Source organism: Oncorhynchus masou, chromosome 23 (genome assembly GCF_036934945.1).
Source record: "Oncorhynchus masou masou isolate Uvic2021 chromosome 23, UVic_Omas_1.1, whole genome shotgun sequence".
In the NCBI taxonomy this organism is placed as follows: Eukaryota; Metazoa; Chordata; class Actinopteri; order Salmoniformes; family Salmonidae; genus Oncorhynchus; species Oncorhynchus masou.
Window position 1 is genome coordinate 39,129,693 of NC_088234.1, and position 24,329 is coordinate 39,154,021.

Sequence of the window (24,329 nt, forward strand, 5' to 3'; positions counted from 1 at the left end):
CACTTCAGCGATAGATGTGCAGAAAATGAGTGTGCTCGTAGAGATACTGGGGTGCAAAGGAGCAAATGTGTCAGTATGTCATAAGGTTGGGGCAATGACATGTTCAAATACTTAAAGCATTGGCTCGAATCTAGCCTTTGGATTTCTAGAATATGAACAACTAAGGAATAATATCATACCCCCCCCCCCCTAACCCCGGCCTGGTCTGCCACGCAAGCGTTCGCGAAAGTCTCACAATGTTGCACATCTGGGTATGGGACACTTTGGGATTTATGCCAACTGTCTTTGACCAGGCCATAGATTGGTCCAGACTTCGGTGAGGGCGGAGTTCAACTCTGACCCTATAGATCATTTAGCCGGGAATCTAAATACCACGTGTCCCCTCCCCGTCTTGTTCCATCAGTGCACGATTCACATAAAAAAAAAAAAAATCCCCGCAAAGAGCAAGAGTTGTTGCTAAGATGGCGGCGCGGTGGGGAGCAGGCGAGGCGATGTTAACTGCCTGCAACATGGATTTTTTCTCTACAAATACACTGGACGAGGTAAAGTACAATGATTTGACTTATGTGTTTCTATATGTATTTCTGCTGTATGTGAATGTCTCGTGTGCTGGGAATAATGCGCTGGGAAAAAGTGACACGTGGATAAAATCACTGCTGCACAGACGAATCATGGCATGGTTATTAGCAGATGGTAAGGTTACAACTGAGATATATTTATACGTAGAATGTTTTCATGGGTGTTTTGTTAACTGCTGCATTAGTTAGTATACAAACCTTCTGAAGTAGCCGGCTAGCTAAGTAACGCATTGCTAGCCGGGATAATGCCCGGATGTGTGGTTAGCTGTAGACAACGTGTTTTTAATGTTTGCTTTAAATGTGTTGAATTTAGTATTTGATTTCATTGTTTACTACATCGGCCAAACAAGGCAATTAACATATAGTGTAGTTATCCTAAGGCCATTCATGAACGTACGAATTTAGTTAACGTAAAACCACATGGATGACTAATAGGGAGTTGTCCAGATTGTTTGGCTAAGATGAGGCCATTGACAACTAGCTGGATATCCGTATAAAATCGTGACAAGTTGATGTCTGGCAATTTGAACATCGAATAACCAAACGTGTTGATAGAATAAACGTATAAAGGCAATCTATATGCGTCATGTTAACGGATGTTATTTTGGGCCTAGCTTTAAATTCTGTCTCAAGATGATTCATTCCCACGTGGTTGTAAATGTATGACGTAAACATTTATATGAAACTGCAAAATCGTGAATTGAAGTATATAGATTGTCAGTGTAATGTACAAAATTGGACATGATCGTTAACATCGTTTTACTGATAAATGGCTGCAGGTAAGTTGGCTTGAGAAATGAACCCCTGGCTACACGTGCAACCTTGTTTTAGGCAGTAATGACACACCTTTGGGCGATTGGCCACAATTCTCTTTCAACCCGAGGTTGTATATGAGATTGTAATATTATTTCCACTACTATGTTCATTAACATGAGCAACACGTGGTGTTCTCTTGTTGACTCACTCAAACCAACAGCACGAGCTACGTTTTCTCGGTCAACCATGACACTTGCATACCAGTCTGTGTATATTTCAGACAACGGAGTTGTATTTGAGGTATTAGCACAGATGTGTATTAAATACTGTCTGTCTGGAATCCACGAGGGGAGCAACCGTCTTTCCTACAGTGGAGCCGCGTTTGTTGTAGTGCAACACGTGGTAATGAGGAAGGAGATCCCCTTTGGGCGAGGTGCGTGGTAGCAACATTTCCTACTGCGCAGGGTCAGTTAATTGTGCATGGACTGAACGACACGTGGGTTGCAGATGGTCGTTTGCCCAAACATTATCTCTTCCTAAATACTCGACAGCTTTAAAGATTAGGAATGAGGTATATGTGCTCTTCAGGGGTTTTATTCCAGTTGTACTTGCATCTATTTGTTATCTCCCCATAAATGGAATACAAAGTGCCCAAGCCTTTTCCCGTGCACCCATTACGTGATGGTGGGTCTTGTGTAAGTGGACGGTAGTGAAAACAACTGTTTAGGTCCTGCCATAAGAATACCTTTTAAATTAATGTAATCCATCTTGTTTGCTGCTGAAGACTTCACTGTCCTCCCAACATGAACAGCATACTGTTCACCATGATAAACATGTTTATTTTTTTCCCTTCTTCCTTGGGACATCACACTTGGACCGGGGCCTAGATACTAGGCTACATTTATCTCTACAGTGCTATGATGGCCTGGCCCAATGTAACATTATGTATGTTGGAAAGCTTCCAAAGATTTCTCATCTTTAGGGCTGTGCTGCTGCAGGGTAAGCTCAGATGGAGACTGATCTTCATAAATGACTCACTGCCTTCTGATTTGAAAGGACTGAGTATTGGGTGCTGTGTGGTATTTAGTTTGTGGGTTTGATTTTATAATTGTTTACATGCAATTCTGACATCTGGGCTATGTGATGTTGTGAACCCCCTGCCTGAGGCGGATTCCTTGTCAGAGTGCCTCACTGTAGAAGACACACTTCCCACCCAGGCCTAGTTCTAAAGACACACAGGTACCCCTCTCGCACACACCACCCGGACTTTAACTTCAGATTCTGGAGCAGTTGGTAATTTGCATTGGAATGCTCTCCCCGGGGCTCCTATCCTTGTGTGTCGTGTTTGTCCTGCTCATATCAAATCAGCCCTAACCTGCTTCATCTGTCCTGTTGTGTAACATTACCTTGTAGTGCTAGTGTGTAGGTAGTCCCAGGGTGTGACTATTTGTTGCATATGCTCCTAAATATTTTGCTGTGTGACCTGGAATTCTAAGTTAAGAGCATTGCGCCTTAACATTTGTTTATGATTAAGCTTCACTTTACTGTTTCTGAATGACAGAGAACTGAGCATATATTTGTAACTTTGTAGGATGTGACAGCGAAAACTGGTTTCTGGTCCAATTAGTTCAAAGGGTATGACCCATGATACCCGCTGAACTTGTCTTCCTATAGAGCATGTGTCAAACTCACTCCGTGGATGGCTGAGTGTCTGCGGGTTTCGCTCCGCCTTTGTACTTGATTGATTAATTAGTCGCTAATTGGTAAAGAATTTCCCTCACCTGGTTGTCTAGGTCTTAATTGAAAGGAGAAACCCGCAGATCCTCTGCACTCCATGGTATGAGTTGTACACCCCTGCTGTAGCGGATTGGCTGGCTGCATTTTACTTTCATAAACCATGTCACATGGCTTTATTAAACTCCTCGAGTCGTTGGTAGTTAGCTTATGACCTGGTAGCTTTACCAGTATATCCAAACATTTGGGTGCCACAGGAAAGGACATCATTGAATGACAAATCTCTTGCATGTTGTGGCTCAAACTTGACTTGGAGACAGTGTACAATTTTCCATGTAATGCATATCAATAGGAAAATAGTGCTTTTACAAAAAGTACTTTTTGTATTTTCCATCTATCTGTATTTTATAATAGACAAATGCATTTACAGGATTCAGTATTAGTTTCTAGTGCACATGTGCTTCAGAAGTAGCTGGAATTCTTCTAGGCTAGGGATGTAACGATTCACCAATATGCATTAGTGTTGTCACGATAGTAGGGCTGACCCTATTTAGACAAGTGTTTGTTTTTTTTAAAGTCGCCATTGCAAAAAAATATTTGTGCAACGCGCGTCTGTTTCGTCTCAGTGGACTAATCCATTGCAGGGGCCGCAGGGATGGCACAGTGTGGCTAAGATGCACAAGGCACATTCCTCTAGAATGCGCTCTCTCCCGCCATTTAGTGTGTATTCATTGTTTCACAGCTTAATTGTGAATTGTTTGCCCTTTGTTATTGTCAATCAATTCCCCATTACATAGATCACCAGTAGTACATTTACCGTTAACCCTTGGTCTACAATTTCAATGCCCCACAGAAATCTAACATAATGCTAAAGTCCCCATCAAAATCCCTCTTAAGCTAGCTGTTTTATTTTTTAGAATAAGTAGTGCCCTTCCTCGGCCTCAGTGCAAGGTGGCAGTGCTATAGCGGCGTTTGTTACCATGAGACACCCTGAAAATCTGCCAATGCACAAAATAATTTGTAGCGTCCAACCGGTTTGACCTACCAACTATTATGATCTATTGAAAGATTAGGCTCTCAAGGACAAGATGGCGTGCTCAGTTTCGCTCTCGGACACCCACAAGCCTCGACTTGTCTGAAGGTCCCCGTTACCAGTTATATATATGTGCCTAAAATAAGGGAACATTTGTCCCATGTGGTGAATCTGTTATTCAAAGCTTTTTTATTCTGGCTAATAGCAGTAATGCCAAATTCAATGTTTCATCCAGTCTTTTTTTAAGTACTTGTATTATTTAATTACGCAAGTCAGTTTAAGAAACTTCTTTGGCCCAACCCGGACGACGCTGGGCCAATTGTGCGCCACCCTAATGGCCGGTTGTGATGCAGCCCAGGATCGAACCTACTCAAACTTAATTTGTCACATGCGCCGAATACAAAAAGTGTAGAATTTACCGTGAAATGGTCACTTATAAGCCCTTAACCAACTGTGCAGTTCAAGAAGATAATATTTACCAAGTAGACTAAAATAGAAAGTAACACTAAGAATAACGAGGCTATATACAGGGGGCACCGGTACCTAGTCAGTGTGCAGGGGTACAGGCTGGTTGAGGGTCTGTACATGTAGGTGGGGACGAAGTGACTAACCAGGGTTTGTAGTGATGCCTTGTGCAGTGCCTTAGACCGCTGTGCCACTCGGGAGCCCTAATATCTTAAGGGCATCTGCTCTCAACCACAGCTGTAAACACCGTCCAGTTCAAAGTAAATGGCACAGTTCCATATATGGCAATGGTCTATTTGCATATAGGCTGCACGGATTGTTAATGGGGCACAGGTCTGTAGAGTACGGGCTGGGTCATGTGCTATAGAATCCTGCTCCATGTTCTGCCTACAACAATCTCTTGCATAGTTACTTTTCTCGGTATGTTGCATTGGAAGTGGCTAATGTGTCAATTCGATCACAATAGCCACAGTCAAGCGAAACGCTGATAGTGTTAACAGGGCAAACTACAGTTGAGTGAAGTTCGATCTTGTGCATCTCCCTGGTGGGCTGATATTCCGCCTGCTCTGCAGGTGGCTACTGCTATTTCTTCAGCACACCGCCGGTGGGTGCGTCAGCTTAGAGGAAACACTGCCTACACGATACCAAACTTTTACTAATGATATGGTACCAGACCAAGTATGCCGATACGGAAAATGTCAGTGGCCTGGCATCCTGTCCCAGACACATCCCCGTTTCTCAATGTCATGCACATGTGCTACACACACCTGATTCACACTTTTCTATACAACACATAGATTTTTGCTTCACACGAGGTCGATCCATTATGATTTCTCAACGCGGATACCGATTTTATTGGAGGACCAAAAAAGCTGAGGAAGATTTTAAAACTATTTTTATATATATTTGTAATAATGACAGTTACAACCATACTGAATGAACACTTTAACTTAATGAGATTCACATCGGTAATATAGGCTATATCTCAATTGGTTTAAAAACGTGGATCCTAAATTTTGTGTCCATAACTTAAGTAAATGTTTTTATACTTAAAGCCATTAGTGGTAGGCCTGCTCTCCATGTGTAGGTTTGAGAGGAATGGAGAAGGGTTAAAGTAATACATTCCCAGCCGATCAAAGGGCAAGTTGAAGCTATCGATCACTACTGGATATATTGCTGAACGGGATGTTATGACAACAGCCAGTGACAGTGCAGGGAGCCAAATTCAAAACAGAAATCTCATAATTAAAATTCCTCAAACATGCATGTATTTTATACAGTTTTAAAGGTAATCTTGTTAATCCCACCAGTGTCCACAAACGATTGTTAGGTCACCACCAAGCCACAGATAAACAGCCATTTTTCCAGCCAAAGAGGAGTCACAAATAGAGATAAAATTAATCACTAACCTTTGATCTTCATCAGATGACACTCATAGGACTTCATGTTACACAAGACATCTGTGTTTTGTTTGATATAAAGTTAATATTTATATAAACAAATCTGAATTTACATTGGCGTGTTACGTTCACTAGTTCCAAAAACATCCAGTTATTTTTGCATAGCCACATCCATTCAACAGAAATACTCATCAATGTAGATGATAATACAAGTTATACACATGGAATTATAGATATACCTCTCCTTAATGCAGCCGCTGTGTCAGATTTCAAAAAAACTTAATGGAAAAAGCAAACCATGCAATAATCTGAGATGGCGCTCAGAAAATAAATATTTTCCGCTGTTGGAGTCAACAGAAACCAGAGATCACATTATAAATATTCCCTTACCTTTGATCTTCATCAGAATGCACTCCCAGGAATCCTAGTTCCACAATAAATGCTTGATTTGTTTGGTAATGTCCATTATTTATGTCCTAGTAGCTACTTTTGTTAGCGCGTTAGGTTCACACATCCAAACGCTCGTGCAGGTCCAGCTGACTGTTGGACAAAAACTTCAAAGTTCTTAAAGGTCAAATAAACATTTCAAACTAAGTATAGAATCAATCTTTAGGGTGTAATCATAAATCTTATATACATTTTCAACCAGAGAATTCCTTTGTGTCTAGAGAAGCAATGGAACGCAGGTCGATAATCATGTGAAATGCACGTGACCAGGAAATGGCTCTCTGCCAGTAACCTGACTCATTCAGCTCTTATTCAGGCCCACAACACAGTAGAAGCCTCATTCAAGTTTCTAAAGACTGTTGACATCTAGTGGAAGCCCTAGGATGTGCAACTTCACCCATATCCCACTGTGAATTCAATAGGGCCTGGGTTGAAAATCGACCAACCTCGGATTTCTCACTTCCTGTTTGGATTTCTCCGTTTTTTGCCTGCCTTACAAGTTCTGTTATACTCGCAGGCATCGTTCAAACAGTTTTAGAAACTTCAAAGTTTTCTATCCAATACTAATAATCATGTGCATATATTCGAAACCGGGGAGCAGGCCGTTTACTCAGGGCACCTTTCATCCAATCTACTCAATACTGCCCCTGCAGCCCTAAGAAGTTAACTGGATGATATGACAACAGCCAGTGAAAGTGCAGGGCGCCAAATTCAAACAAATCTCATAATTAAAATTCCTCAAACATACAAGTATTTTACACCATTTTTAAAAACTTGTTGTTAATCCCACCACTGTGTCCGATTTTAAAAAGGCTTTCCGACAAAAGCACACCAAACGATGATGTTAGGTCAGTACCTAGTCACAGAAAAATACAGCCATTTTTTCAGACAGAGCCACAAAAGCAGAAATGGAGATACAATTAATCACTAACCTTTGATCTTAATCAGATGACACTCATAGGACTTCATGTTACACAATGCATGTATGTTTTGTTCGATAAAGCTCATGTTTATATCCAACAATTTGTTTACATTGGTGCGTTATGTTCAGTATTGTTTTGCTTCTGAAATATCCAGTGATTTTGCAGAGAGCCACATCAATTTACAGAAATACTCATAATAAACATTGATAAAAGATACGAGGGTTATGCATGGAATTTTAGATCCATTTCTTCTTAATGCAACTGCTGTCAGATTTCAAAAAAGCTTTACCGAAAAAGCACACCATGCTATAATCTGAGTACAGAGCTGAGACCAAAACATGCCATACGGATACACGCCATGTTGTGGAGTCAACAGAAGTCAGAAATAGCATTAAATATTCACTTAACTTTGATCTCTATCAGAATGCACTCCCAGGAATCCCAGTTCCACAAGTGTTTGATAAAGTTAATTTATGTCCAAATACCTCCTTTTTGTTCGCGTGTTTAGTTCACAAATCCAAATTCACGAGCGCAGGCCAGTCAAAGTCTAATTGCATTACAGTTCGTAGAAACATGACAAACGATGTATAGAATCAATCTTTAGGATGTTTTTAACATTAATCTTCAATGTTTCAACCAGAGAATTCCTTTGACTTTTGAAAGGAAAAGGAACGCAGCTACCTCTCACGGGCGCCTGAAACAAGGTTCTAAATGCTGTTGATATCTAGTGGAAGCCTTAAGAAGTGCAATATGACCGCATAGACACTATTGGATAGGCAAAGACATGAGAACCAACAAACCTTAAAATCCAACCAGGAAGTGGGAAATGTTTCTCTGGTTTTTGCCTGCCATATGAGTTCTGTTATACTCAGACATCATTCGAACAGTTTTAGAAATGTCAGTGTTTTCTATCCAAATCTACTAATAATATGCATGTCTTAGCTTCTGGGACTGAGTAGTTACTCTCGTGACTGGTCACTTTATTCATCCAAACTACTCAATACTGCCCCCAGCCATAAGAAGTTAAAAAATGCATCAAATATCAGTTGCAACTTGCACGGGTGTTGGCGCGAGTGGTCAATTTCGGATCGCTTTGACATGTTGGGTTCTGGTTCTTCAGGCTTACTGACCCATACTCTCCCCGTTTCTCCCCATCAGACGGTGATCCTCCATGGGGGCCTGTCGAGTGACAGTCTGGAGCTGGAGACAGGAGAAGCTCTGGAGGCTCTGTGCTGTCTGGACCCCTCCATACTGTCCATATTTGAGGACACAACCACAGGAGAGGTAAGGCTCAGAACATAGTTGAAATCACTTCCTGTTTCCTATATAGTGCTCTACTTTTGACCAGAGCCACTTATGTAATTGAACTTTTTGCTAACTGTATAGTAGTTCAAATTTAACTGAATTGTGAAAATGTATTTAAAAATATATTTTTCTCAGAATAAAGTTGGACTTGATGAGGATAACGAGGCGACGCTGCTCACAGCTCTGACTGAGATCCTGGATAACGTGGACAACGAGAACCTGTCCCCCTTCGACACACTGCCAGACTCTGATTTACTGACTGGCCAGAAAGGCCGGGAACACTCTCCGGTGAGTCCCACATACAAACTGAACTTAACCCTATTTGACATGCTGCACAACTCCGAACATGTAAAGACAGACTTTGTTAACTTGCGTTTTGAGGTGAAGAACAAATGACTTAACTCACCACCACTATTGAACTTTTCAATCAGAAATACTATCATATCCCCCAAATAAGCCTACATTTTCGTGACGCCAAGTAGCCTAAGACTACTTATGTATAGTCAGGTGAGCATCCTTAATCAACATTGACAGGAGCGCTACAAACACGTCGTAATCCACATTTCAAACTGTCATTTTGTGAGGTGCAGCAGGAACTTGTACTTTACAATGGCCTGTGGTGGGGCCAATGAACGACGATTCTTCATCGTTTAAATCTCCAGTTTGGAACATTTTGACTTTCCAGTAGATTACAACGCCGATGGACAGTTTTGGATAGAATATTAACCTCTGGGATATGTGGGACGGTAGCGTCCCAACTGGCTAACATCCAGTGAAAATGCAGAGCGCCAAATTCAAATAAATTACTATAAAAATTAAACTTTGATGAAATCACATTCAATATGCCAAATTAAAGCTACACCTGTTGTGAATCCAGCCAACATGTCAGATTTAAAAAAAATAAATAATAATAATAATAAAAAATGCTTTACAGCGAAAGCAAACGATGCTATTATCTGAGGATAGCACCCAAGCAAACAAACACAATCATATTTCAACCCTCCAGGCGTGACACAAAACTCAGAAACAAAAGAGAATTCATGCCTTACTTTTGACGAGCTGCTTCTGTTGGCACTCCAATATGTCGCATAAACATCACAGATGGTCCTTTTGTTCGATTAATTCCATCGAGATATATTTATCCATATCCATAATGTCCATTTATTTGGTGTGTTTGTTCCAGAAAAAGACCGGTTCCAACGTGACTACAAAATATCTCAACTTACCTGTAAGCATTGTCCAAACATTTCTAACTACTTGGGTAATACAACTTTAGGTATTTGTTAACGTAAATAATAGATAAAATTGAAGACGGGGTATACTGTGTTCAATACCGGAGGAAAACAAAGTGTAGCTAGCTTTCGGGTCACACGCCTCTAACAAAGAGTACACTTCCCTCTGCCCTCATTCTGAACAGTGTTACTTCTACATTTCTTAAAGGAAAAACCTCAACCAATTTCTAAAGCATGTTGACATCCAGTGGAAGCAATAGGAACTGCATATGAAACACAGGAAAATCACTTGACTGCAATAGGCCTTTGAATAAAAAAACTACAAGAACTGTTGTCATTTCATTTTCTCGCTGTACCGACACCAAACCGGGACCCTAAATTGTAATGCGTACCAATGGTTTGGTGAACCGTTACACCCCTAGATATAATTGTGTACTTCGTAGGGCTCGGATGTACCCAGCTCTAGGAAGCAGAGCTGTCTAAACAAATAAGAAACTGTTGACTGTGTTCCAATGGCCTTAACTTTTTTTTAATGCCTAACTCACTGTTTCGTCCTGTGTTTTTCTTCTGATATTGTAGCTGAGGAGACTGCTTTGCTTGTCCCACTCGTCTCCAGAGAGTGAGACGCCCTGCAACACGCGACAGTTCTCCACTGGGAAGGTAGCACACAGTTTCTAGCGTTAGCGCCATTTTCATATTGACATGTGCATAAGTCTTCAGAGAAATCAAGAGACTTACTGCGGTGAAGTGCAGACACACAAAAAGTCTAACAGGTGTGAAAGTCTGCAGATGCAGGTGGTCCAGCTGATGTTTTAAACCTTCAAACTGGACAGAGGAATGCTCCAGACGTTAACCCGACGTTTCCCCTCTCTCTTTATCTAGAGTCTCCCCAGGACACAGGAGTCTGTCCAGAGGAGTGATGGAGAGGAGGAAGAGGACGCAGAAGCTTGTTCTCCCTCCCTGAGCCCAGACAGACAACCCTCATCCCCAGAGCAAGAGCTCCTGACCTGGGGTGGCCTGTCCCTGCCTCTGGAGCAGCACATGGATGGAGAGAGCATGTCAGTGAGTCTAGGAGAGCTGGTCAGACACATGCACCCCTATTGCATGGCAGTGTGCGTGGAGGATGAAGGGGAAGAACGGCTGCTGGCGGAGGAAGGGATACTGCTGGAAGTGGTCGAACATGGAGAGCATGGCGAGACTATATTTGCCATCCCAGATATGGGCATCCCTTATGCTCATCTCTCTCTCTCCTTGCCGGGAGTAGAAGACTCATTCAAAGCGGAGCAGAGGGTTCCAGATGAAATTTCTGAAGCGGATATGTTGGAGACGCCAGAGTCTGAGTCGGCGAATGATGTCGTAGTTGACGATGACGCAGCAAAGGTGGCTGGCCCTTCTAACCCTGCCGAGACCCTGAGGGCAAAAGAAAGTGGTGAGAATGTTATCTACAGGAGACCAAAGGAGGAGACTGTAGAAAGATGTCTGTCTCGAAGGAAAAAGAAACGGAAAAACAAAGCGAAGCGTTCACCTGCTGAGGTCACCCCTGAACCTGCCCAGGCAGAGGGCAGGGTCCTGAGGAGCGCGTCCCATAGGGGCGCCGCCCAGGAATCCCTGCCCCGGAAGCCCATCAAAGAGACGACCAGACCAGAGAAAAGGGACAAAGAGACGTTTTCTTCTGCCATATCTATGGCTGCCCCCGAAGCCCCAAAACAGAAGACGAGAGCAACACATGCTGGCGAAACACAACACGTACAGCGACAGAGCCATGTGGAAGTCACAACCTTAACACTATCCACACACCCCAGCGTTAAGGTCATCCCCGCCTCAGACCATGTGTTGAAGGTCATGGCCTCTGACCTGTTGCCAGTGACTATGACCCCAAAGAAACTCCCCCAAACAACCACAGGCTGCGAGAAGCCTCAAAGCCTTCTAGCTTCTGCAGCTAACCCAACAGCCCTCCAGGCAATGGCAATCAACCCTGCAGCACCCCAGGCACTTAACCCAAGTGAACGACCTGTGTCAGTGGCCCCCCAGGCAATAATGCAGTCCAACAGTGCCTCTCTAGCGGCCCCCCAGGTGATCCCCAAGCCCATTAAGGCCTCCCAGGCTATTGAGCCCAAGCCTAAGCCCCTGTCCCTCCAGCAGTACCGGCTTCTGCGGCAGCAGAAGAAACCGGCCCCCTTAGAGAGACCAGAGGACCAGAGCACCAAGTGGCCCAGCCTCCCTGATGCCCCTACCGAGTTGCCCCCTATCCCCTGCCTCCCCATATTCTCTTCCAGAGACCCTCGTCGTCCCCACCCCTCCCCAGGGAAAACTGAGGTGGAGGTGAAAGCGGCCTGGCAGCCCATGGGACCAGGAGCACCTCCTACACCTGAAGCTCTGCTTGTGCCTCCTGCTTACATGCTGGCATCCAAATCATCTTCCCCAAGCAAGGCTTCAAGTGCAAATGCATCCCCTATAACCCCTCACCAGCAAGCGGCTGTTCCTACTCAACAGCCAGCTAAAGCTAGCCAATCCCCCATCTCCGTTGTGCCTTCATCCAGTACTGTGAGTGTAGTACCCCCACCACCCCAGAACCCTTTAGTGAAGCGTAATATACCCCAGGCCCCCCATCCTGCACTCACGAACCCCCTGCTCCAGTCCCAGATACCCTCCAAGACTGTGGTCCTTTTCAAATCTCAGAGCTCCAGTGGAGCCTCTTCTAAAACCACTACAGCTGCCAACAGGCCCACCCTAATTGCTACTATAGCCCAAAAACCCACCCCTGTCGCTGGTGCTCTACTTGAGAAAACGTTCAACTGCACCACCAACGCTGCTGCTGTTTCTGTTCAGAAACCTACCCCTGCGGCTCCTTTGAAGGTGGCTACTACTCTCCAGAAGGGAGTAGTTACTCTGCCCCGGCCTAAGATGCCTGAGCTGCCTACAGTCACTCCTGGGTCTACCCCAGCCAAATCATCCACCACCCAGTCCTCCAAACCTGCAGTGAGGTGTACTACAGCCCAGGAGGCCCCCAAAGCCAAGAGCCCTACTCAGGAGCTGATAGAGGCATTCACCAGTGAAATTGGTGAGTGGACATACTGGACATATACTACTGTACTGATCTTCTGGTTGCTTAAATGTGTTTAGCCTTGCCACAGTTTGTGGTTTATTGGGATAGTACTGAGTGGTTCTGTTATCTCACAGGTATTGAAGCTGCTGACCTCACCAGCCTGCTGGAGCAGTTTGAAGAGACTCAAGGTGAGTGATACTGAGTATTGACACATGCGTTCTCTCTGGCTGTAGGGGACACAGTTATAAAAAATGACTGCCAAATTTCTTCAGTCTACATTTCTTTCACATTTCCGTGTTTCTTTGGCATTAGTTAATCTATAACGAATAACCCACTGTTTATTGAACAAGACAGTCTGTTAGAAAAGTTGGGAATTTTGCATTAATGGTTGATTCTTCCAACGCTGAAAATATAATCCACGTAGCGCTTACTCCTCGAGCATGCTAGTGGGCCTAATGGTTTTGGTGTTAGCCAACAGCAAGTCAGATGTTAGCTAACAGCTCAGTGGGTCCGCCAGTTCAGTAGTACTAGACTAAATCTGTCACCAGGATCACTTTGACTGGACTGTATAGTGGAGGGAAGTGGCGTGTAGGGTTGCAGGGCTATCTCTGGCCCTGTATGGGGTGGGTGGAGGATTTGCGTGCCAAGACTCCTGCGGTTAAGAACGGGCACCCTACGAAGGTGACGGCTGACAAACATTGGACTTTGCAGGTCCATCTGCAATGTGCTCAATGTCTTGTGTGTTTTGGTGCAGGTAAGTAGCTTGGCGGAGCAGCGTTTTCAACGTTTTTGCTTATCTAAACGGGTCTTCATTGTGGATTGACACTCATTTTCTTTGATTTAAAATATCCATTTGATGTTACATGTTAGGATATACCATTTGTTTTATTAAATAAAACGACTTTAGAATGTAGTAGCCTATAATGTGCGCCTCAGCCTTCATGCATGTAGCCTGTTTCAAATGAAGTGATCACTACTACAATGCAAGGTGGAATTTAAATGATGGAATAAAAATGTAACTACATCAACAAGCAACCAGCAGGTAGGCTGTGCTGTGAGTTAAGGAGAAAGCACAGCAATATATAGCCTGGCTAGTTTAGCTAGCTAGCTAGCTTCTTGAGGTTATGCCGATTTGACGCAGTCATGGTGGGCACTGTCAAATGGGATGATGAATAACATTGTGGCTGCTGCAAGTTAGCCAGTTTAACTAGTCTTTGACGAGCTGGCATAGCTGCATGTCTATTTCCCTCCTGTCAGCTACACTCGCATCTCTCACACACCATCCGGTCCTTCCCCCGCAGCAGCAGAGCTGGAGTCTCTCCCGTTGTGCTCAGGTTAAAAACAGAAGTAAAAAAATAAAATAAAATCATCTATTCTGGATGTCAGTCCCCTCCCCATTATTTGAGTATTACTTTTCTTTCAAACGCCCATCACTAGTTCTGAGTTCATGTTTTGTTACATGATTTGTGATGTATTCTGCATGTGAATAATGAACATGGTAAGTCTTATCTAGTTAAGTGCCCAGTTTGAGTTAGAAAGCATTGGTATTCAAGTTCAAACATTGAGGTGAAAGTTGTTAACATGGGCTATGGCTGTTTCAGGAGATGGGTTTTGATGTTCTAACCTTTTAATGAGGCTGTCGTTTATTTTCCCCACGGGGGGTAAGGCTAGGCGTTATACCTATTTAACTATATAACGTTATTGATGCGCTGACCGGTTTGGGTTTTACCATGTCTTCTATAATGGTATTTCAACATATGGTTTGTTAAATGTGATGCCCAACTCCATCGCATATGTCAATTTTTATAGTTTACTGTTTGCTACCTGCAAGTCGAGTCTCACCCTGTTCTCCTGCATGTCGTAGCCCTGCCCCATCACTCAAGGGGAGCATGTTGCTCAACTACGGAGTCACGAGCACTTCACTTGCCATTCAGTCTGCATGGTCAGAAGAAACGAGATGTCAGTGACACCAATGCTGCTTCCAAGCATTGTATAATTACACGATAACACTGCAGAAAAAACATAAATGCAACATGTTAAGTGTTGGTTTCATGAACTGATATAACACTACAATTTTTTCATGTGCACAAGCTTATTTTCTCAAATTTTGTGGATATTTGTTTACATCCTGTGAGTGAGCATTTCTCCTTTGCCAAGATAATACATCCATTTGACAGGTGTGGCATATCAAGGAGCTGATTAAATAGCATGATCATGATGCAGGGGATAATAAAAGGCCACTAAAATGTACACTTGTCACACAACACAATGCCATTGATGTCTCAAGTTGAGGGAGCGTGCATTTGGCATGTTGACACCCGAGTTGTTGGCAGAGAATGTACTGTTAATTTCTCTACCACAAGTTGCTTCCAATATCGTTAAGGAATTTGGCAGTACGTCCAACTGGCCTCAACCATAAACCATGTGTAACCACGCCAGCCAGCACCTCCATCTGGCTCTACCTGCGGAATGGTTGGTGTGAGACCAGCCACCCGGACAGCTGATGAAACTGGGTTTGCACAACTGAAGAATTTCTGCACAAACTGAAGCTCCTCTACATGCTTGTCTTGCCAGGCAAATGCTCACCTTAGATGGCCACTGGCACACTGGGGAAGTGTGCTCTTCCCGGAGGAGTCTGTTTCAACTGTACTAGATTTTATGGATGAATTTGAATACTCAGATTCTGTGATGCGATCCAGAAGCCCGTTGTCGAGCCATTCATCTGCCATCACCACCTCATGGTTTTGCATGATAATGAATGGCCCAGTGTCGCAAGGATTTGTTCAAAATTCCTGGAAGCTGAAAAATGGCCCAGTTCTTCCATGGCAGCATACTCACCAGGCATGTCCCCATTTAGCATTTTTATTTATTTTTTTTAACTTTATTTAACTAGGCAATTGAGTTAAGAACAAATTCTTATTTTCAATGACGGCCTAGGAACAGTGAATTAACTGCCTGTTCAGGGGCAGATTTGTACCGTGTCAGCTCGGTGGTTTGAACTTGCAACCTTCCGGTTACAAGTCCAACGCTCTAACCACTAGGCTACCCTGCATGTTTGGGATGCTCTGGCTCAATGTGTACGGCAGCGTGTTCCTGTTCCCACCAATATCCAGCAAATTCGCACAGCCATTGAAGAGTGGGACAACATTCCACAGGACACAATCAAGAGCCTGATTCACTCGATGCATAAAGGAGACGTGTAGCTACATGAGGCAGATGGTGGTCACCATACACTGACTGGTTTTCTGATCCACTCCTCTAACTTGTTTTTAAGCATCTGTGACCAACAGATGCATATCTCTATTCCCAGTCATGTGAAATCCATAGATTACAGCCTAATGAATTCATTTCAATTGACATATTTCCTTATGAACTGTGACTCAGAAATCTTTGAATTGTTTCATTATTGCCTTTTTATTTTTGTTCAAAGTAGTTTGTGTAGCTCTTAAGTCTGCAGGAAGACATTCTTTTCTTAGCATGTTGTGGCTAAAGTAAATATGGTTAGCCAAATGTAAACGTAGCTAGCTAATAGTGTGATTTTAAGTGCTGGTGTAGGCCTAGAGCAGCATGATTTAGAAGATACCATTGCACAATCAGCGGAATAGCCCAAGCGTGAATGTTTAGTTCGAGAGCTAGCAAGCAACATGTAATGTATTTTATTATTATTATTTTTTTAACTAGGAAAGTCTTAAATTATTTTTTACAATAACGGCCAACCAAAAGGCTTTCTGCGGGGACGGGCTGGGATTAAAAAGAAAGAATATAGGACACAACGCACCACCACGAGACAACGCTACATTGACCTAAAGATGACACAGCATGGTAGCAACACAAGATGACAACATGGTACAAACATTGGGTACAAAGGGTAAGAAGGTAAAGACAATACATCACGCAAAGCAGCCACAACTGTCAGTAGGAAGCCTAGTGGTTAGCACGTTGGACTAGTAACTGAAAGGTTGCAAGATCAAATCCCCGAGCTGACAAGGTAAAAATGTAAATGAAGAGGAAGAACTGTCCAGTTTGACTGTTTGCAGCTTGTTCCAGTCTCTAGCTGCAGCGAACTGAGAAGAGTGACCCAGGGATGTGTGCTGTGGGGACCTTTTTAACAGAATGTGACTGGCAGGTGGATGATGGGGCTGCAGTAGGCATCTCTGATAGGGGGGAAGTGAGGCCTAAGAGGGTTTTATAAATAAGCATATACACCTGTGGGTTTTGCGATGGATATACGGAGATGACCAGTTTACAGAAGAGTATAGAGTGCAGTGATGTGTCCTATAAGGAGAACTGGTTGCGAATCTGATGGCCGAATGGTAAAGCCCATCTGGCAGGTAAGGGTGCTCGAGTGCCTAATCTATGAATTGTCTCCATAATCTAGCATGGGTATGATGGTCATCTAAATCAGGGTTAGTTTTGGCAACTGGAGTGAAAGAAATAGGAAACCAGGTCTAGATTTAACTTTAGCCTGCAGCTTTGTGCTGAGAAGGACAGTGTACCATACCCCCAAGTACTTGTATGAGGTGACTACCTCAAGCTCCGCCCCTCTCCCCACAGGTGTGACTACTACCTCCTGAGGGTTTGTTCTTCTTACCAAACCACCATGGCCTTCTGTTTTGGAGGTGTTCAGAACAAGTTTAAGGGCAGAGAAAGCTTGTTGGACACTAAAAGCTTTGAGTGTTTAACACAAAATCCGGGGAGGGGCCAGCTGAGTATAAGACAAACTGCGTATAAATGTTCCTACTGCCTGAGCTATGTTGAAGTAAATTGAGAAAAGCGTGGGGCTGAGGATCGAGCCTTGGGGGTACTCCCTTGGTGACAGGTAGTGGCGGAGACGGATGTTCTGACTTTATACACTGCACTCTTTTGAGATGGGTAGTTAGCAAACCAGGCCAAAGACCCCTCACACCAATACTCCAAGAATGGAATGGTCTACCGCTGGTATTCCCAAACTGGTGTACGTGCAATGCCGTCATGGGTCCAGCAAATAAAAATGTGATTCACATTTTAAAAATGAATTTAAGTACTTCATTTTCAAATAGTCCATTTATATTTTCCATTAGGGGCTATACATGTGGGTGTTTTTGTTTCCCTGAGGGGCCTCAGTTTAATTTAATTTCTGGCAGTGAAACGTCTAGTGTTCAGCGAAATAACACAATGTCAAATACAGGTAGCCTAGTCAAATAATTAACATCCTATCACATTAACCGTTACACTCTCACGGGAATTCTGCTAAACGGTCCATATGTAGCTGCTGCTCATTCCGTTTGCTTAAATTGATAAATGTTTAAAAGTAAGGCCCATACACATACCAGCAGTGCTGCACCTGTTGACGACAAGTTCTGCTTCCACGAGCAGGTCTAATGCTAGCGTCAGTAATTCTGCATTTTGTTGTTAGCCCAGCTAGCATGGACACTGACAGTTGTGAATCTGATGCAGCCGAAGAGCTACTGCCCCCTTCCCCGGAAAGCACTGAACAGACGGGGACGTTGGACCATCAGAGGCGCAAATATGAGAACTGCATTGATTTAGGGGTTCACTTCTATTGGGAGGAGTGCCATTCCTCAGCCACAGTGTGTTATATGTGCAAAAGTACTCTCAACCCGATGAAACCTTCACTCTTGTGCAGACCTTTAGAAAGAAAACATGCCAATTTGGAAAATAAGCCATGGAGTTTTTTGTGAGAGAATTAAGACTGCTTTCGAGTAAGGTGTGTATAAAAGCAACACATGCTATTTAAGGGGCTAGAAGTGTCTTTATATGGTGAGCTACCGAGTGGCTAGGACAGGGAAGCCTCGTACTATTATTGAGGACTTAATTCTTCCTCCTGCCGCGGATATGCAATGCTAGGGGGAGAAGGCCTCAAACAAGTTTCATGATTCATCAGTGACATAGATGTTTTGAAACTATTGCTGCGTCACATACAAGCAAGTGATTTTAGATGCAATAACCTCTTGAAACTCTGGGGGCGCTATTTCATTTTTGTATGAAAAACGTTCCCGTTTTAAACAAGATATTTTGTCACAAAAAGATGCTCGACTATGCATATAATTGATAGCTTTGGAAAGAAAACACTGAATTTTCCAGAACTGCAAAGATATTGTCTGTGGGTGCCCTAGAACGGGAGCTACAGGCAAAACCAAGATGAAACGGCAACCAGGAAACCAGCAGGATTTGAGGCTCCGTTTTCCATTGTCTCCTTATATGGCTGTGAATGCGAGAGGAATGAGCCTGCCCTTTCTGTCGTTTCCCCAAGGTGTCTGCAGCATTGTGACGTATTTGTAGGCATATCATTGGAAGATTGACCATAAGAGAGACTACATTTTCCAGGTGTCCGCCCGGTGTCCTCCGTCGAAATTGGTGCGTCTTTTTCAGCTGCTGGTATTTTTCCATGTGATTCTGAGGGGAAAGCAGGCTTCCACGAACTGCATATCAATGAAGAGATATGTGAAAAAACACCTTGAGGATTGATTCTAAACAACGTTTGCCATGTTTCGGTCGATATTATGGAGTTAATTCGGAAAAAGTTTGACGTTTTGGTGACTGAATTTTCGGTTAGTTTCGGTAACCAAATGTGATGTACAAAACGGAGCGATTTCTCCTACACAAAGATTCTTTCAGGAAAAACTGAACATTTGCTATGTAACTGAGTCTCCTCATTGAAAACATCCGAAGTTCTTCAAAGGTAAATGATTTTATTTGAATCCTTTTCTGGTTTTTGTGCAAATGTTGCCCGCTAAATGCTACGCTAAATGCTACGCTAGCTATCAATACTCTTACACAAATGCTTGTTTTGCTATGGTTCAAAAGCATATTTTGAAAATCTGAGATGAGTGTTAAGAAAAGGCTAAGCTTGAGAGCAGGCACATTCATTTCATTTGCGATTTTCATAAATAGTTAACGTTATGCTAATGAGCTTGAGGCTATAACTGGATACAGGTTTTTTTTCATAGCCAAACATGAACAAAACGGAGCAATTTGTCCTACACAAATAATATTTTTTTGAAAAACTGAACATTTGCTATCTGAGTCTCCTCATTGAAAACATCTGAAGTTCTTCAAAGGTAAATGGTTTTATTTGAATGCTTTTCTTGTTTTTGTGAAAATGTTGCTGGCTTAATTCTAGGCTTATAGCTATGCTAGCTATCAATACTCTTACACAAATGCTTGTTTAGCTATGGTTGAAAAGCATATTTTGAAAATCTGAGATGATTGTTAACAAAAGTCTATGCTTGAGAGCAAATATATTCATTTCATTTGCGATTTTCATGAATAGTTAACGTTGCGTTATGCTAATGAGCTTGAGGCTATAAATGGAATCCCGGATCCGGGATTGCTCGACGCAAGAATTTAAGACGGACTCTCCAATACAACCGACACTGCAGAGTCGTGTGCATCCTTTCAAGCACACCCTTCTCATTAACCTGTGGGGAGTTATTCACAATTTCCGGTGAACAAATGTTTTATGTAAGATGGTTAAATAAAGAGCATAATTATTGATTTTGTGCCCCGGTCCTATAAGAGCTGTCACAACCCGGCTCATGGGAAAACACACTCATTCTTATGTTTTAATCGGTGTATAGTATGCGTGGCATGTTTACAATGATGGCAAAAAAAACAACATTTGAGTGTGCTGACCATGGTGTTAGAGGGGGTATGCAGCTGGAGGTTGAATTTAAAGGTGTACGGGACTATAAAGGGGTCTAAAAGATCTGAGCCAGGATATTTGTGAGGATAACATTGAGTAGCCTTTTCTGGGTTTTGGGAGTCATACCATGTGTAATTTTGGTAATCTGAGAAAGCTTTACGGGGACCCATTGCTTTAGGACTTGGTCAGGTGGTTTAAGCATATCCCAGTTTCGGTCACCTAGCAGGACAAATTCAGAGCTAGTGTAAGGGGCCAGGAGAGCTTTGGGCAGCTAGGGTACAGTCTGGTGCTGATGGAGGACAATAGAACCCAGCAATTGTCAACAAAGAGCTATTTGAGTTTTTAATGCTGAAAACCAGCAAATCAGACTGCAGATTGCCAGGTGGAATCCAAGCACCAGTTTCAGGCAACGGGAGTAGGTGTCACACCCTTTTTGGGAGAGGCTTTTTTTCTGGAAGCCGACTTCTTGAACAACAGTTGTATCGGATCTGTCCTAGCAAGCTGGCTGCCTTAACTCAGCAGTCAGTCCCTATAAACTTAAATACACTGCTCAAAAAAATAAAGGGAACACTAAAATAACACTTCCTAGATCTTAATGAATATATGAAATATTCTTATTAAATACTCTTTACATAGTTGAATGTGCTGACAACAAAATCACATAAAAATGATCAATGGAAATCAAATTTATCAACCCATGGAGGTCTGGATTTGGAGTCACACTCAAAATTAAAGTGGAAAACCACACTACAGGCTGATCTAACTTTGATGTAATGTCCTTAAAACAATTCAAAATGAGGCTCAGTAGTGTGTGTGGCCTCCACGTGCCTGTATGACCTCCCTATAAAACGCCTGGACATGCTCCTGATGAGGTGGCGGATGGTCTCCCGAGGGATCTCCTCCCAGACCTGGACTAAAGCATCCGCTAACTTCTGGACAGTCTGGTGGCTGGAGCGAGACATGATGTCCCAGATGTGCTCAATTATATTCCGGTCTGGGGAACGGGCGGGCCAGTCCATAGCATCAATGCCTTCCTCTTGCAGGAACTGCTGACACACTCCAGCCATATGAGGTCTTGCATTAAGAGGAACCCAGGGACAACCGCACCAGCATATGGTCTCACAATGGGTCTGAGGATCTCATCTCGGTACCTAATGGCAGTCAGGCTACCTCTGGCGAGCACATGGAGGGCTGTATATACCCCCCAAAGAAATGCCACCCCACCATGACTGACCCACTGCCAAACCGGTCATGCTGGAGGATGTTGCAGGCAGCAGAACGTTCTCCACGGCGTCTCCAGGCTCTCACGTCTGTCACATGTGCTCAGTGTGAACCTGCTTTCATCTGTGAAGAGCACAGGACGCCAGTGGCAAATTTGCCAAACGTCCTGCACGGTGTTGGGCTGTAAGCACAACCCCCACCTGTGGACGTCGGGCCCTCATACCACCCTCATGGAGTCTGTTTCTGACCGTTTGAGCAGACACATGCACATTTGTGGCCTGCTTGAGGTCATTTTGCAGGGCTCTGGCAGTGCTCCTCCTTGCACAAAGGCGGAGGTAGCGGTCCTGCTGCTGGGTTGTTGCCCTCCTACGGCCTCCTCCACGTCTCCTGATGTACTGGCCTGTCTCCTGGTAGCGCCTCCATGCTCTGGACACTATGCTGACAGACACAGCAAACCTTCTTGCCACAGCTCACATTGATGTGCCATCCTGGATGAATTGCGCTACCTGGGCCACTTGTGTGGGTTGTAGACCCTGTCTCATGCTACCACTAGAGTGAAAGCACCGCCAGCATTCAAAAGTGACCAAAACATCAGCCAGGAAGCATAGGAACTGAGAAGTGGTCTGTGGTCACCACCTGCAGAACCACTCCTTTATTGGGGGGGTGTTCCCTTTATTTTTTTGAGAAGTGTATATCTCAATGTTTTTATTTTATGTATTTTCTTTGATTTCAAAATAGCATAAGACAACACTACTCACTCAGTTCCAGGTTGGATGGTGTCCTCAGGTCTTTGCTGTTTTGTTTGCTAGAGCACCCTCCGTATAGCTTGGAAAAAGGAATCCTTGGTAGCAGTAATCTCTCGTGTGTGTGTGTGTGTGTGATCCCCTGTTAAACACTGACCAAGATTTTGCTTCCTACCCTGGCACAATTCCTCTCTGGCATGTCAAACAACAATATAGCCAAAGTGCTGCCCATTATTTTCCATCTGATTTTACAATTACGTTTCCATGATTTACAGCAGTTCACCAATAAACTCGGTCTAGATTGTTTGCCCATATCTATCATGCAGCCCTATGTGAGGACAGTGCAAGTTATAACAGAAATGTTGATTTTTGGTTGAAGTTAGATTTATTTTATACTGTTCAGCGGGGCGAAAGCCCCATTGAAATTGTTGCCACCCCAGGGTCCTGAACTACTGCTATTTAGAACTTAAAGGAAAAGTCCACCCAAATTGTTATGTTTTCATTAGTCAATTGTTGATATTCCCCAAATGTTTTGCATGTCAGCAATCTAGTTCAAGATGGCAGGTAACTTTCAAAATACAAATTTGCCATCATGATGCATTTTGCAAGTTACATGGGTGGAGTTTGCCTTTTTAATTATTCAAAAACCTGTTACTGTCTTACTATGAAAAATATTGTCATAGATATCTTTGAGTATATTATATTTTGTCCAGCCCTACAAGGGGGGGGGGGGGGGAGTGGGTTCACATTTGATACTATTGCTACTGTGCCTTTTAAAATAAGGTGCTGCGTAGTCAGGGTGGCTGCTATGCGGACATGTCCACTGAGCTGGAATTCTGCCCTGTCCGCAGATCCATTTAACTTTGACCACTGCCTTTGTCCGGCTGGATGTACAGGCCCCAGCTAGAACAACTGGCCAGATGTGTGTGTGTGTGTGTGGGCACTACCACTGACTAGTCCAGGCCTACCTAGCATAATGGCTGAAACGTGTAAATCTAGCCCAAAATGTTATCATGGAAACGAATGCCTATGAATGTGTTGGTGAAAGGTGAGCATGTTACTTTACTGACCTCTCCTCCTTTCCTTGATTTTACTCATTCCTTCTCTTCCCTCTCTCCAGCTAAAGAGGAGCAGTATGTTCTGGAGGTCTCTGGTAGAGCAGCAGCTGTAGGAAACTCTAGGTGAGTTACCCTACAGCCCCATGCTGCTCTGGGTGCGTGTGGGTACTTATGTATGTGTTATCTTGAGACCTACTGCACACTGAAGACCTTTGTCTGACCACACAATGGGCCAAGGAATCCACCATTTAGTTTGTTTTTGGATTTTAAAAAAATAATCTTTTTTTCCCCCCCCCAGCAACCCAATTGTTTTACTGTCCTAGTCTGTGTGGCTTCTGGGCACAGCCTTACACTTAATCTTAGAAGTGTACCTGTTCATTGATGCAGTGTTCAAGGTGTGTGTTTTTGTTTCTATTGTAGTGTGGAGCAGCCATGTGACAGGACAGTTGTGGAGAGAGTCGGCGCACATGACCTGGCAAGCACTGCAGGTAAGAGCTACGGTACTAAGCACCCTGTCAGCTGCTAATGCTAACTGTATTCTGCTAATCATAAACCAATCACCCGGTAGTCACTAGTTGCCACGGTCATAAACCCTGTCTATTTCTAAAATGTAACCTGTCAATCTGTTTTAAACCTAACCACACTGCTAACTTTGACTAACCTTAAATTGTAACCAAAGCCTTTTTCATTTTTTTTCTCCCCCAAATAGACAATTTTGACTTCGTGGCTGAAATCTAGTGGAA

General features: G+C 43.4%; 1 protein-coding gene across 1 annotated transcript in view; it reads left to right on the plus strand.

Annotated features, from left to right (window-relative positions):
- The first annotated feature begins 406 nt into the window (after window positions 1-406).
- Window positions 407-24,329, plus strand: part of LOC135510806 (peroxisome proliferator-activated receptor gamma coactivator-related protein 1-like) — a 37,367-nt gene continuing 13,444 nt past the window's right edge. Inside the window, exons 1-8 of the mRNA XM_064932048.1 lie at window positions 407-542; window positions 8,495-8,620; window positions 8,777-8,929; window positions 10,453-10,533; window positions 10,756-12,934; window positions 13,054-13,107; window positions 23,649-23,709; window positions 24,007-24,074. Of these exons, the coding sequence (XP_064788120.1) occupies window positions 462-542; window positions 8,495-8,620; window positions 8,777-8,929; window positions 10,453-10,533; window positions 10,756-12,934; window positions 13,054-13,107; window positions 23,649-23,709; window positions 24,007-24,074 (2,803 nt within the window). The 5' untranslated portion in view covers window positions 407-461. The remainder of the gene's footprint in view (window positions 543-8,494; window positions 8,621-8,776; window positions 8,930-10,452; window positions 10,534-10,755; window positions 12,935-13,053; window positions 13,108-23,648; window positions 23,710-24,006; window positions 24,075-24,329) is intronic.